A 13,881-nucleotide genomic window follows, 5' to 3' on the forward strand; every position below is an offset into this window, starting at 1 on the left:
TTCCTGTAATTCGATCATCTTGTCTTATATCTCTGTTCAATAATTCTGTACCTCTCCCTCTTCATGGATCTTTCATCACTGCTCTGTTGCTTGGTTTGACAATTTTATTATGTTACTAGTTTCTACTGATTTCTTTTTCCAATCCTCCCACGTTGTTTATCACCATGGAGAATCTAACTTTTCCAGCACTCATTCCTATTGCTTTTTCTCTTTTAAAATACCAGTTAGTAGGTTAGAAGGATTTTTGTTTGGGTTTTATTTTTGTTTGGGTTTTATTTTATTTTGTGCAGGAGCCTGAGGCCCATCTATGATTTCGGGGTGATCCTTGCATGCATGCTGATTGCTTGAAGACACCTGGCCAAATGTATTAACTCTTGTCTCAGACTTGACATTGACATGAAAGTTCTTTCTGCGGCAATTAATATGCACTGGCTCATTCTATTTCGTTTGTTTCTGGGCCCAGTTCAAAGTGCTGGTATTGACCTTTAAAGCTGTAAGCCTTCCCAAACTGTGTCCAATGTTCTGAGTGGGGATGATGGGAGTTGTAGTCCCACACATCTGGAGGGCGCCAGGTTAGGAACATAGGAAGTCACTTTATACTGAGTCTCAGAGCCTTGGTCCATCTTGCCCAGTATTGTTGACACTGACTGGCAGCCGTGGCTCTCCGGGGCTTCAGGGAGGATCCTTTCCTAGCCCTCCCTGGAGATGCTGACGATTGAACCTGGGAACTTCTGCGTGCAAAACAGGGGCTCTGCCACTGCCGTTGGGAATGTAACGATCAAAAGGGATGGTATTCCTGCATCTCCAAAGTGATTTCAGGCCTATGTAACCCCTGCAAGATAGAACATATAAAGCATTTTACATTAAGCAGGAATGGCAGAATGACGATCTCCCAAGGTTCCCCTTGCAACAAGGATGCACCCAAGTCACACGCACGTGCACCCCATTCGAAACAGACTCCAGATGATTGGCCCAGCCATTAATTGATCAATGGGCAATTGGAGAACAGTAAATTGTGCTCCCGGGGATGAGTATGAGCAAATAAGGCAGAGGAGGGGAAGCGGCAAGTACTAATTGCATCTCTGATGTGAACTCACTAGGTGGCCTTAACCAAGCCTCAGCCTCCATCTGCAACACTGACCTTACAGGATTGTTGTTGGACACTAAAAATGTTATACAAATGCCAAGTGTTCCAGGCCCTCGTGGTGGTGGCACCCTCGTTGCGGAGCTCCTTCCCATAGGAGTTATTTTTCCCAATTTGGGGGAGATGTTGTGTATTGGCAATCCTTTTTAGGATGGCTTTCACACTCAAGATGATGGCTATGGGTTTGATAATACTGCTTGGCATCCTCAGTTGGGTTTTCTATTTGTGCTTTTTAATTGTATGATGATTTTTTATTATTATTTTAAGTAGCTCCATAGGCTAGTCAGCAGGATTAAAATTGTAGTAATAAATAAAGCCCAAACTTCACATTACATGAAAGTTTGGTGTTGCGTGTTGTTGTTTTATACTTTAAATAGCAGCCTGGATAGGGATGAGGTGAGGGTGGCGGGTCCTGGAATCAGGACTTAGATTGCAGTGAGGGGAGAGGATTTTTTTAAACTCTTTACCCCCAAGCTGTATTCCTGATCAAAATACCGTCCCGCCCCTTCAGCCCCGCAGGTATTTATGCTGAAAGAGAAGCTGTAGTTGGCGCCAGGGCAGCTTCTCCACCCCCAACACAAATAGTAGGTCTGAAGAGAGGATTTTGTCAAGAACATGGAATGGGAGGAAAGGGCTTAAAAAAAAAAAAAAACGTTTTCTGCATCCCAGGCTTCTTGGAGCCCCACATCTCCTCTAAGCTTTTGTGCAGCCCAAATACCCTCCGCACATTCCTTTGTTTGCTGCTGTCTGCCTGGTGCCGCCAGAGTGAGAAGTTTTCCCTGCTCCGTGCTGCAGCCAGCAGGCTTGGCTTTGCCTGCGTCTCTCCACTCGCAGCATGCGAGCAAGCCGGGTGATGACTAATCTTGGCGCATTTGCACCCCCCCCCCCCGCGGTGCTTTGCATCTTGGGGAGGCCGACGCCATCGGCCGGGGAGCTTTTATCCAGAAAGGCGGCTGGCTTTGCACACAGCTGGAGGCCCCCGAGCATCTCCACACGTCCCTCCTTCCAGCGGAGTGGAGGGATGCAGCCGGTCTGGTTCGGGGTGTAGGCGAAGCTCCTGTGTTCCTCCCCCTTCTCCGTGCACTGTGACGCGCGGGGCAGTCTGGTGAAGAGGGTGGCATTGGAGACGCGCGGTAGAGGATAAAGACGGGTCGTTCACAGGTTGGGGAAGGGATTGTGGGGATGCGACCGCTGCAGACCCCAAGGTAGAATCCATGCGACCCCCCAGAGTCTCACAGGCTCAGGGCACAGCGAGCTCTTCTTGCCAGACCCCTGTTTCCACTTGGGGCTTGTCGCTGAGAAGTGATGGGGCAGTTGCAGAAACTTGGCACAAAACTGCGGAGGCATCCTGTGGCAATTCCCCTCCCAGCCGGTTCCACCTGCGGTACTTGCCGCTTCCCCTCCTCTGCCTTACTGGCTCATACTCATCCCCGGGAGCACAATTTACTGTTCTCCGATTGCCCATTGATCAATTAATGGCTGGGCCAATCATCCGGAGTCTGTTTAAGTTGGGGTGCATGTGCGTGTGACTTGGGTGCATGCTTGTTGCAAGGAGATCGTCATCCTGCCGTTCCTGGTTAATGTAAAATGCTTTTATATGTTCTGTCTTCCAGGGGTTACATAGGACTGCAATCGCTTTGGAGATGCAGGAATACCATCGCTTTTGATCGTTGCATTCCCAGCAGGCACGTGTATAGGCACATTGGCTGCTTTCAGCCAGAGCAAATATCCCTGTTTTCTTTAGACCTTGGTTTTAGATTCCGGATCAAGTGAGAATTCTCCCAAGGCCTAGCCAAAAGATGACTAGCAAGCAAACCGTAGGCTGGATCAGGCCCACCATGATGCAGGCAGACAAAACCAGGGCCAGGCTTGTAGAAGGAAGGGCTGCAGAGAGTACGGGAAAGGATTGACAAGGATTCCTGCACTGAGCTGGGAGTTGGACTTGATGGTCTTATAGGCCCCTTCCAACCCTACTGTTCTACAATTCTAGGTGGACCTTGCAGCTGCCCATGTTGGTTCCCACCCCAAAATTCACTTTCTGTCTTTGTCTACTTTCTCTCTTTCCCACCCCCACAGCTGGAGTCGCAGCTGGGCCCTCCACCGCCACGACCTGCAGTTCCATTGCTATGTCCTTGCCGGGGAGCAGACGACCCTCTACGGGATCCCGAAGGTGAATATGGTCGAACGCTGCCCCCACTCACTCCCCCCCCCGCATTGCAGCCTTTCTGTCAATTCATGGAAAAGGCCCTTCCTCACCTGCCACCTTGCATATGTTGCATTCCACAGTGCCTTCATGTAGCCCAGAGAGCGAGGAAGCTCTCCAGCACTATGGAAGGAGCTCTGCTCTCCTTCCATGTACAGGCCGAATGCTCTACAGTGCCTTGTGGGAGCCATCGGCCCCAAGGCAGGAAGAGAGTGTGGTTTCTTGTGGCTGCCACAGTCCAGAGTTGCATGCCTGTGGCTCACTTCAGCGCAGCACACATACACACCTGTTGTGCATATATGAGCCACACACCCAAGCCCTCCATCACAATAACAGAAGCTGGAGTTCACACCTCCGTGCATAGTTCTGCATAGCCAAAGGCGGCTGTTGGAGGGTCTGCTTCTTCAGCAGCAGGGGTGGGGGCCTCTTGACCCTGAGGGTTTGGGGGAGGTAGCCGTTTGCCCCATTTCTTCCTATGCTACAGCATGTTTGAGTACATCTGAGGCCATGGCCACTCTCATGTCTGAACATGTTATCTGGGGAAGCATCTCCTGAGAATAGGGGTGCCTGTCTTTTTGACAGGCTGCGTTGCTGTGCCTTTAATGCAAGGCCACACAACTTCTGACCTACCAAGCCAAATGCGGCCCCCCAGCCGTGTACAGGGATCTTCCAGATTCTTCCAGGCACAGGAGCACTGCGGGTAAAATAAATTGTCAACCCTAGAGAACCATGGATATGCTGAGCTGTTATCAGATGCTTGACTAACAAGGGTCTTTCTCAGGTATGAAAACATATTTCTTAATATTGATGGAGTGAACGGAGGATATGCTGACCATTTTCAATTATTTAAAAGAAGCAGGAGTTGTGTATAGGGCAAGGACCTGCCCACACTGTATAGGACAAGAAGCAAAGGATTTAATTTACATGGAGGGAGATGTAGGCAAAACATGTTACTTTGGCAATGAAGCAAGCTTGTGGCATGTCCTTCCTTAGAGAGTTGTAAGAAAAGATAGGCAGGGACCTGTCAGAGATGCTTTGAGTCTAGAATATCCTACTTGGGGCGGGGGAGGCATTGAGCCCTTTCCAACCCTCTGATTATACTTGAATCATTCCCATATGATGGCATGGGAAGGTGCTCGTGATTTGAAAGTGAAGGCAGGTGGAAAGAGAAAGAGTTGCTATCAAAGAATTTACCAGGTGGCTTCCAACTTCTTAAAATCAAACCATATAACAAGGATAAAACGTCAATAAAATACCATTACACAACACAACCAATGAAACAGCACTTAAAGCAGCAGCAGCAGCAATAAAGACACCGATGTAATGGTTCAGTAAAAGCTCAAGCAGATGATGCCAGTTTAACCTGGAACCTAAAACAACTGTGTAGGTGCAAAGTGGGCATCTTTAGAGAGGGCCACTTTCCACAATGGGGGTGCCACCACAGAAAAGCCCCTTTTCCCCACCACAGAAAAGCCCCTGCCAGTCCATTTCTGGGCCCGATTCAAAGTGCTGGTATTAACATTTAAAGCCCTTAACGGCTTGGGGCCAGGTTACCTGAAGGATCACCTCCTCCCATATGTGCCTGCCCGGACCTTAAGATCATCGTCAGCGGCCCTTCTCCGTGAGCCCCTGCCAAAGGAAGTGAGGTGGGTGGCTACCAGGAAGAGGGCCTTTTCTGCTGTGGCACCCCGGCTCTGGAATTAGCTCCCTAGTGAGGTTCGCCTGGCACCTACATTGTATTCATTTCGGCACCTTTTTATTTTCCCAGGCATGTTACCATTTTAGCTTTCTAGACTTTTAGCTTTGCTGTTTTAAATCTGTATTTTAAACTCCTGCACTGCTGCCAGGTTTTATTGTGGTTGTATTGTTATATTGTGGTTTTAATGTTCTATATATTTTGAATTGTTTTATTGTGTGCTGTTTGGTTTTAATTTTAATAAGAGAGCTTCGGCTATTGGGCAGTATTGAAATGAAATGAATAAAATAAATAAATAAAATTTTCTGGTTGCTACCCACATCGTCTCAGGAGGCAGAGGCAGCCAGTGGAGAGGCCTCCACTGATGATGTGGACATGTGGGCAGGTTTGCATGGGAGTGGGTGGTCCTCTAGGTTGTGGCTAGGCAGATCGCTGGAGGGAGTGGAGAGCACCTCACCTGATGGCAAGCCTGCCCTGGTTCTTGTAAGATTTGCTAAGACAGTGTCTGTGAGGCTCTTTCAGTGTTCAGCCAGCGCTAATACGTACGTGTTCCAGCATTGCTAATTGTCATCCCCAAGCCCACCTGGGCCTGAGGAGGTGCTTTTTGACACTTCTCCTCTTGTGGTTGATCAGCTGCCTTTCCTTTGCCCTGAGTTCCATGATGTTCCAAGGGTGATTAAGGGTGGGAGGATGCCCGTATCTCCTGCGGGCTGTGCAGAGGAGTGGCACCAGGGGCTGACAGCGCCCTCCTCAGGCCTGCCTCTGCTGTTGCTTCACTAACCTGTTTGCAGAGACAGCTTTTGTCATGTTCCATTTTGAACCCTGCCTGTTTGTTCTTGTCCTTTTTTTTGTTTGTTTGTTTTGTTTTTCTACCTGTCTTGTGTATTTGTGTTTCTTTGGTGGCTTTTGAAGTCGTGAGTTTTATGGAAGGAGTGGCTTTGCCTCGCTCTTTAAGTCTGCAACGGCCCCTGCCACTCCAACTGAGAAACAGCCTCTTCTTCCTGCCTCCAGGCGTCCCTCCCCGCCAGTGAGCATGCGGGACACCTATGGCACCTCCTCGCTCAGCAGCAGCAGCAACTCCGGCTCCTGCAAGGGCAGCGACAGCAGCCCCACCCCAAGGTAACCCTTGGCCCCTGTAAGGGCAGCGCATCACCCCCAGGGGCACCCCCCAAGCTTCCAGCATGAGCCATACAAGAATCGCCTTGCTCGGCCAGACCATCTAGTCGCCTTTCTGATTCTAACTAGATGCCTCTGGGATACTCATAAGCAAAGCAAGATAGAGTTGCCCTTATGGCTTGTTTGTCCACAGCATCTGATAATCCAGAAGTTTTACTACCTCTGAACATGGCGGTTTTGTTTAGCTCTTCTGACTGATAGCCAAGGACAGACTAACCATAATAGATATGTCCAGTATAACTGCAAAAGCTGACACCTTGGCAGGCTTGAGCATCTAAACCTAATCCCTGGCACCCATTGATCCAGCTAGCAAGAGAGCCTGTAAAGCAGGAAGGGTTCCAGGATGTAGGCCTTAAAAACCCACATAGAATGTATCTTCACTAAGTGACATCTAGTTCAGTCTGTAGGAGCTCTGTGGCTGAGCAGAGAGCCCTTTCATAAGAGAGAATTTTCTACAGATATAATTCCATGTTGGAGCTCCATGCATAATGACTGTAGATTGGGCAGGGAACTTGTGGCCCTCCAGATGTTTTCACTGTCAGGGTGGAAACTGAGCCCATAGAGCCCCAGAGCAGTTCTGATTCAGAGGAGGATCAGCAATCCGTGGGAGAGGAGCCAGCTCATCCCTCACAGGCACAGCAGCTGGCAGAGATTCCTCCTGCCGGCATTCCTGAGATAGATAGTGACCCTGGCAGCGAGAGAGTGCGGGAGGGGGGCTTGCTGGACACTTGACGCAGATGCAGGGAGCAACGAGTGATGGAGGGCGTGGAAAGGAGGTGTAGCAAGCAATGGCCGCATCCTGTGCACCCAAGGGAAAGAGGGAGGATCTCTCCCTAGCCCATAAGTTCAGGGTCTTCAAGTGACTCTCCTTCAAACGGGGATCAACTGCCTATTCGAAGCTTAGGCCACTCTGCTGTTCCTTGCTTTAGTCGCTGGTGATTAGCATCTGAAAGAGTCATTAAGTTGTAAAAGGATTAAAGCTTTGAAAAGAATCCTTTCCTCTGTGTCTTAAGTTGGCTATTGGAGTCTACTGAAAGAGGCCGCCAGGGAGCTCCTGACATTCACCTACAACTCCCAGCAGCCCTAGCTAGCATAGCCAATGGTGAGGGATCATGGGAGTTATAGGCCAAAACATCTGGAGGACTACAACTTACCCACCCTTGCAAGTGTACATACACCATCATGCATGACAGGCGCAAATTTGTACATACAGCAAAATAGACGTGTACTCATGACGTGATCCTGTACGTGCAGCCTACGTGTACATTTTCTAGAAGCAATATTCTTGTCTTTAGGAAAGGAGCAGTGTGTGAGATGGTGCTTGGTAGTGGAATGTGTTCTGCTGGAGAAACCTTGGTTCAAATCCCTTGTCAGTCACTGGGTGATCCTGTGGCAATCATTTCCCAGCCTAACCTCTCTTTAAAAAAATCCTTTAAAGGACTGAGTAAAACCAAAAAAGAAAACACCAATCTTTCGCATTATGGTGGCATTTGGGGGTGGGTATTTTGGGTTTTTTTTTAATTTAAATGCACCTGCAGGATTTCAAATGCAGACAGAAAGGAGGATTCTCAGGGAAATGCTGAACTGAAGCACGTGTTTATTACAGGATTCATAAGAGCCCATACCCAAGGTCATTAAAATCGTGGGATAGTGAGCCCATCCTGCACTTTAATTCACGCTGTTTGTGAGGACAGAAGAGTAACTTAAAAGCAGCCAGGGGGTAGGTTCCCCTCCTCCCTCTGCTCTTCCCCCGCATGTTTATGAGTGGAGCACCATTCCTAATCCATAGCAGCAGCTATGAATGTGGAACCAGACTACGATGATAAGGGGCTGATCTTGTGTATGTGCCCCAAGTCCCAATAGATCCAGATTTTCCCCACTGAAGGTGGATTCTATCTTCAAACGTAGCTATTTCAAATGAGCAGGAGTCTAGAATGTACAAACCACCTCCAAGCTGCACTTTTGCCTCTGTTCATATGAGCAAAAGTAATATACAATTGCAACTCAGGCCAGTTACACACAACTAAAATGTGTACATTAGCACATAATATATGCCATAATACTGTTCCCAGTACTGGGCAAGTTCATCGTTAATGCTTGAAGGTAGGAGGGACTCCAAAAGCACCCAACCGAGACTTTGTGAAGGTCACTGATCATGCCAATAGAAAATGGTCTAAGAGTAGAATTACACATTACCCATTTTGGGGCAGCAGCTCTGTACTGAGTTCCCCCCTCTCCCATGCATAATGTATAGTTCAACCTACCCAATGGCCTGATGTCATCATGATGATGACGATGTGTGTGTCTCCTCCCTGCCATCATTCCACTTCACTGGCCAGTACAGACACACACACACACACACACACACACACACTGTCATGATCTCATAATAATTTTAGGTGGCAGCCCTGCATTGTTTGTCACATGTCGTTTCAGTGCAAGTTTGAAATGGCAGGCTAGAACCCTACCCCTGTAAGTTCTAAGTCTCTGTCTGATTCAGTGGGACCAGAGCCACTTTTCTTAGGAGTCTAGGCCTCCTTCTCAGAGCTGTTCCAAAATGCAAAATTCTCGTTCTGCCAAAGGGCCATCAATTGCCATTATATTTTAAGATTATGCTTTTATGCTCTCTGGGAAGAAGAGATGCAAGAGCTCTGAACTGGGATACAGTCAAGGACCAAATTAAGAAGGAGAGTTTTGGTATTCGGATATTTAAATCCATACTCTCAATCATTAAAGCGCTTGTGCTCTCTCTCGCTCTCTCTCTCTCTCTCTCTCACACACACACACACACACACACACCAAACAGTTTCAGGAGTAAGGAGTTTCAGGAGCATCCTTTCCTAGTTGTTGTTTTTGTGAAGGGAGAAGGTGCTGAAGACTTGTGCTGTTTTCCAAGTTAAGCAGGTAGAAAGCAAGCAGACATGTGGACAGGTAATGCTAGTCTTGAGACAGCATCATTCCTTGTATTCTTGCAAGTGGTTAATCAGCCAGAAAACTTAAAGCAATTTTTTCAAGTCAACTTTAAACTTAAACTAAACTTCCTCTCTCTTGCTGGCCATATTCAAAACTACCAGGCAGAAAAAACTGATCTCAACTCTGACCATAGCAGATGGATGTTCCAGGCTCAAGGAACATTAGCTGGACATCAATGCCTATAAAGTATTTGCTATCAAGCCATAGAAAAGCCTCCCTGTTTTAGATATTTCTACCCTGCCCTTCAAAGAAAACTTTCCATAAAATCAGTACATATAATAAAACAACCACACAATAAAAAACAAACAGTAGAGAAATACAGTATACTACTAATCATCAAAGATAAAATCTCATGCTTAAAATGCCTGGGAAAATAAAAAGATCTTCACTTGGCACCAAAAAGATGTCAATACTGTTACCAAGCAGTTGCCTCACTAGGGAAATCTTTCCATAAACTCTGCACCACCCTGAAAAGGCCCTTCTCCTAGTTGCCATCTGCCATATCCATGATGGTGGAGGCACCAGTCCTGACTGAGACCCCATTTTGCACAACAGAATGTCATTGCTGTATCAAACACATCTTAAACATCATATTTTAGCTACATCTTTAGGATCCCACTTTCCACCTTTCTCCCCAAAGACAGAAGGCTTGTCCAAATTCATGGTTGTGGATGAATATAGGGAGGGTGTCTGAAGTCTGGAGTTTGGCAAGTCAGCATATGTGGAGGGACGTGCATCTTGCAAGGGTAAAAAAAAATGTCCTTGTCTTAAATGTCTGTCTAATTCTCCCCACCACCACTCCTCCCTATTTCTTCGTTTGCTAGATCATTCATCTGCTACACGTCACCGCGGTTCCCCACCCCCACCCCCCAGGGCAAGAATCACCACTAAAGCATAAAATGCATTGGATTGTTTACGTCCTCTGTTCTCATTGGGGCCTGGAATGGAAATCTGTGCACACAACTAACCCAGTAGCATCCAAATACATTGCACTTCACTAACTGTCTGAAGCTAAAAAGACCGGTTCCTGCCACAAGGAGCTTACAGTATAATTTTCAACAGTGGGTGAGGAAGCAACAGAAGGAGTGAAGGGAGAGGTGTGAGAACAAGGGATGAATGTGAATAGATGAATGTGGACAAACGTGGCCATGTATTTTTAAGCTTCTACTGAACCGGAATTCAAATCTGCCCCCTCCGATGGTGGACAGTTCCAGGACCCTGAGGGCTCTCTGCTGAGCTAGCCTCGATTGTGCTTGTACCATTCCCCAGCCTTTTACTGCAAAGCAGTTTGGGGTGAGTGAGGGGGCATGACTGCCTGGCTTGATGACTTTCCTGCCTTTCCAGACGCCCCGTCAAGTACCTGCTGTGCAGCGATAACCATGGGATCAAGCCCCCAACCCCTGAGCAGTACCTAACCCCCCTCCAGCAGAAGGAGGTGTGCATACGACACTTGCGAGCCAGGCTGAAAGACACCCACGAGAGGCTGCAGGACAGGTCAGCATTTGGGCGCCTTTGCATCTGGGGTGGGGGCACTCAGAGCACGCTCTTCCCTGGACAAGGTCGGCCGGGATCTCGCGCCACTCAGGGATGCTGCAGACGTCATGCGCGGAGCTTTTCAGATGCCCATGCTGATGGCCTGAGAGAGCTGGCTTGTTGGGAACCACGCACCGTGACGGGGTTTGCCACGCTCCTCTGGGTGGCTGAGGAGGGCCCTCTCTGTGGAAGCCCGAGCAAGGTCACGTCCAGCATGTGGTCCCCTCCTGGATTGTCACAGGGTGACTCCAGAGGAAGAGCAGCTGCTGATTCACCAGGAGCTGGGAAGTGTGTGGGCTGCCCCCAATAGCTTCACAGGGCCCTATTCTAGGCTTTTGTTTGTTCCGGACAGTGTCTTTCAGCCGTCATCTTTCCCAAGATTCAGCCATCTGTGCAAGGTGCTGGTTTAGCAGGGTCTAGGACTTCAGGCAGTCAAAGGATAATGCTTCAGAGCATCCAAGGAATGACACGGAGCCAATGAGGTACTGAAGCTTTATCCTTCGGCCACCAGAAGCCATATTCAGCACTCCATGGGCCTTACTCACAAGTAAATGTGCTTACGATTGCCGCCTAAGAGAAGCAAATAAATGTAATTTTGCTGAATTTGCACAATCTATTTAACATTCTTTCTTTCTGTGAAAAATATAAATAGCCAATCCATATAAAACTATAACAAATGCACAATTATAGAAGTCATTTACAAAACCAGTTTGGTAAAAAACCAATCACTAAAAGCCAGTTCCCAGCAACCAATCCAGTGTTCACAAGCATTCTGCTGCCAAATGTTTGGATTTGGAGCAGTACGGAACGCACACTGCTTGTATTTGTTTCAGCACTAGCAGGAGCAGTGACTGTGTGCTTGTCTGTCTGCTACAGGGATGCGGAGATTGAAGACCTGAAGACGCAGCTCTCAAGGATGCAGGAGGATTGGATCGAGGAGGAGTGCCACCGCGTGGAGGCCCAGCTGGCTCTGAAGGAGGCCCGGAAGGAGATCAAGCAGCTAAAGCAGGTCATCGACACTGTGAAGAGCAACCTGATGGAGAAAGACAAAGGGCTGCAGAAGTACTTTGTGGACATCAACATTCAGAACAAGAAGCTGGAGACGCTGCTGCACAGCATGGAGGTTGCGCAGAATGGGACGGTCAAAGAGGAGGGGGCCGCAGAATCTACAGGGGGCTCTCCAGCTCGCTCGCTCACCCGCAGCTCTACCTACACCAAGCTGAGTGACCAAGGGGCAGAGGACAGGAATGTGGGCGGCTCCCAGACCATCTCAGTGGAGGAAGCCGCAGACAGCGGCTTCGTGGCTGCGGAAGACTCCTTGAGCCGGACGGACTTGCTGGATCAGAGCAGCCTGCTGTCCTCGGGGGTGGAGTGTGGCACGGACGAAGCCTCCCTGCAGACCTCCTTCACCCTGGGCTCGCGAGTCCCCACCAGCTCCACGTATGAGAAACTGATGGGGTCTCAGCAGAGCGCAGAGGCCGCCGTGCAGGCTAGCTGCATGCAGGAACAAGCCATTCAGACGGACTGTGTACACTACGAGCCGGATCTCGACACTATCCTGGAGAAGGTCATGAAATCCCAAGCTTGCAGCCTGAGCAGCCCCACGTCGGTGTGGGTGTCCGAAATGGAGGATGCTGTTGAGCCAAATAGCTCAGAGACTCATGCTCAAAGCCTTCCTGGGACCCTGGACGTGGCAGCCACTGAGCCCAGCTTAGCTGTGATGGCAGGTGCAGGGGAGCATGCTGAGAATCCTGATGGGCCACCAGGCCCCCCAGGCCTGGCAGCCAACAATCCGGCAGTGCACCAGCCTTCTAGTGCAAGCCGGTCGGTGAGCATTGTATGTTCCCCAGAAGACGACGGGCCTGCTGAGCTGGGCCAAGAAACCACTGGAGCAGCAGCATCCACAGCAGAGCCCAAAACTTACTGGAGCCGCCACTTCATTGTGGATCTCTTGGCCGTGGTTGTGCCAGCAGTGCCTACAGTCGCCTGGCTGTGCCGCTCTCAGAGGAGGCAGGGGCAGCCCATCTACAACATCAGCTCGCTCCTGCGGGGCTGCTGCACGGTGGCTTTGCACTCCATCCGGAAGATCAGCTGCCGTTCCGTAGCCAGCACAAGCAGCACCTGCTCCCAGCCATAACTCGCTCTCCCACCCAGCCCATTGCATCGCGCGCGCGCTTTGCCGAGAGGCCGAGTTCACGAAAACCGCCAGAATTTAGCTGACTACTGATTGTAGATTCCGTACATGCACTGAAATATTTGTTTGTTTGTTTGTTTATAATTTGGGTATTTATTTATTTTGGGGACACGTGGGCAACTGGGTGAGAGTTCTGACCTGCTGCATCTCAATTTATGCAAATGACTCGGGCAATAGCATTGCTGCAGTTTCAGAAGCCCTGGAGGAATTGCAAACAGAAAAATATCTTCTCTGGATTGCCACAGCTGGGAGAAGACAGCCTGCCCCCTTGCTGAAAAACCCTCGCCTTCTAGGAGATACAGCTTCTGGAAACTGTCCTGTCATTTCAATTCAGGAAAGGTACAAGGCTTTTTTTAAAGTGCTGGTTGAGCCAATCTCTCTCCCTTGTAGGCACTCTCTTGGGACATTTTGAGGTTGCACTGGAAAGGCTCCCCATGGCCATAGCTCGTTTCTTTCTCTTCCACTTCTTCCCAGGCTTATCCGATAAGTTATCGTAAGATTATAGGAAGCTGCTTTATACTGAGTCAGGCCGTTGGCCCATCAAGCCCAGGACCATTGGCATTAACAAGCAGTGGTTCCCCAGGGCTTCCATCAGGATTCCTTCTCAACCTTACCTGGAGATACTGCTGGGGATTGAACCTGGGACCTTCCACCAGCAAAGCAGGGGCTATACCGCTGAGCCACGGCCCCTCCCAGCCCTGAGTCTCCCTCCCCCTCACAACTCCAGCCCCCATCCCACTCGTGCTCTAGATCCATCACTGACCACTTCCTTTACAGCAGCCTTCCCCAACCTGGTGTCCTCCATAAGTTTTGGACTTCAACTCCCATCAGCTCCAGCTAGCATGGCCTATGGCCAGGAAAGCTGGGAGTTGTCCAAAATATCTGGAGGTCACCAGATTGGCGAAAGCTGTCTTACAGGGTGGGTCTTGCACGAGTAACTGCAGATCCCCCGTGACCATTTT

At 49.2% G+C, this 13,881-nt stretch overlaps 1 protein-coding gene across 1 annotated transcript; it reads left to right on the plus strand.

Moving 5' to 3' along the window:
* Positions 1–3,270: 3,270 nt before the first annotated feature.
* On the plus strand, positions 3,271–12,862 carry SNPH (syntaphilin). The gene is made up of 4 exons (XM_084848438.1): positions 3,271–3,314; positions 5,956–6,162; positions 10,537–10,686; positions 11,602–12,862. The coding sequence occupies exons 1-4, from the start codon at positions 3,271–3,273 to the stop codon at positions 12,860–12,862; spliced, it is 1,662 nt and encodes a 553-aa protein (XP_084704564.1).
* Positions 12,863–13,881: the final 1,019 nt, after the last annotated feature.

This window comes from Heloderma suspectum, chromosome 4 (genome assembly GCF_057233095.1).
Source record: "Heloderma suspectum isolate Gila_16-S chromosome 4, 16-S_ref, whole genome shotgun sequence".
NCBI classification, from domain to species: Eukaryota; Metazoa; Chordata; class Lepidosauria; order Squamata; family Helodermatidae; genus Heloderma; species Heloderma suspectum.

Coding starts and splice junctions, on each gene's coding strand:
- SNPH (XM_084848438.1), top strand. CDS start 3,271: ATGTCCTTGCCGGGGAGCAGACGACCCTCTACGGGATCCCGAAG. Junction 6,163..10,536: donor GACAGCAGCCCCACCCCAAG/GTAACCCTTGGC, acceptor CTGCCTTTCCAG/ACGCCCCGTCAAGTACCTGC. Junction 10,687..11,601: donor CACGAGAGGCTGCAGGACAG/GTCAGCATTTGG, acceptor TGTCTGCTACAG/GGATGCGGAGATTGAAGACC.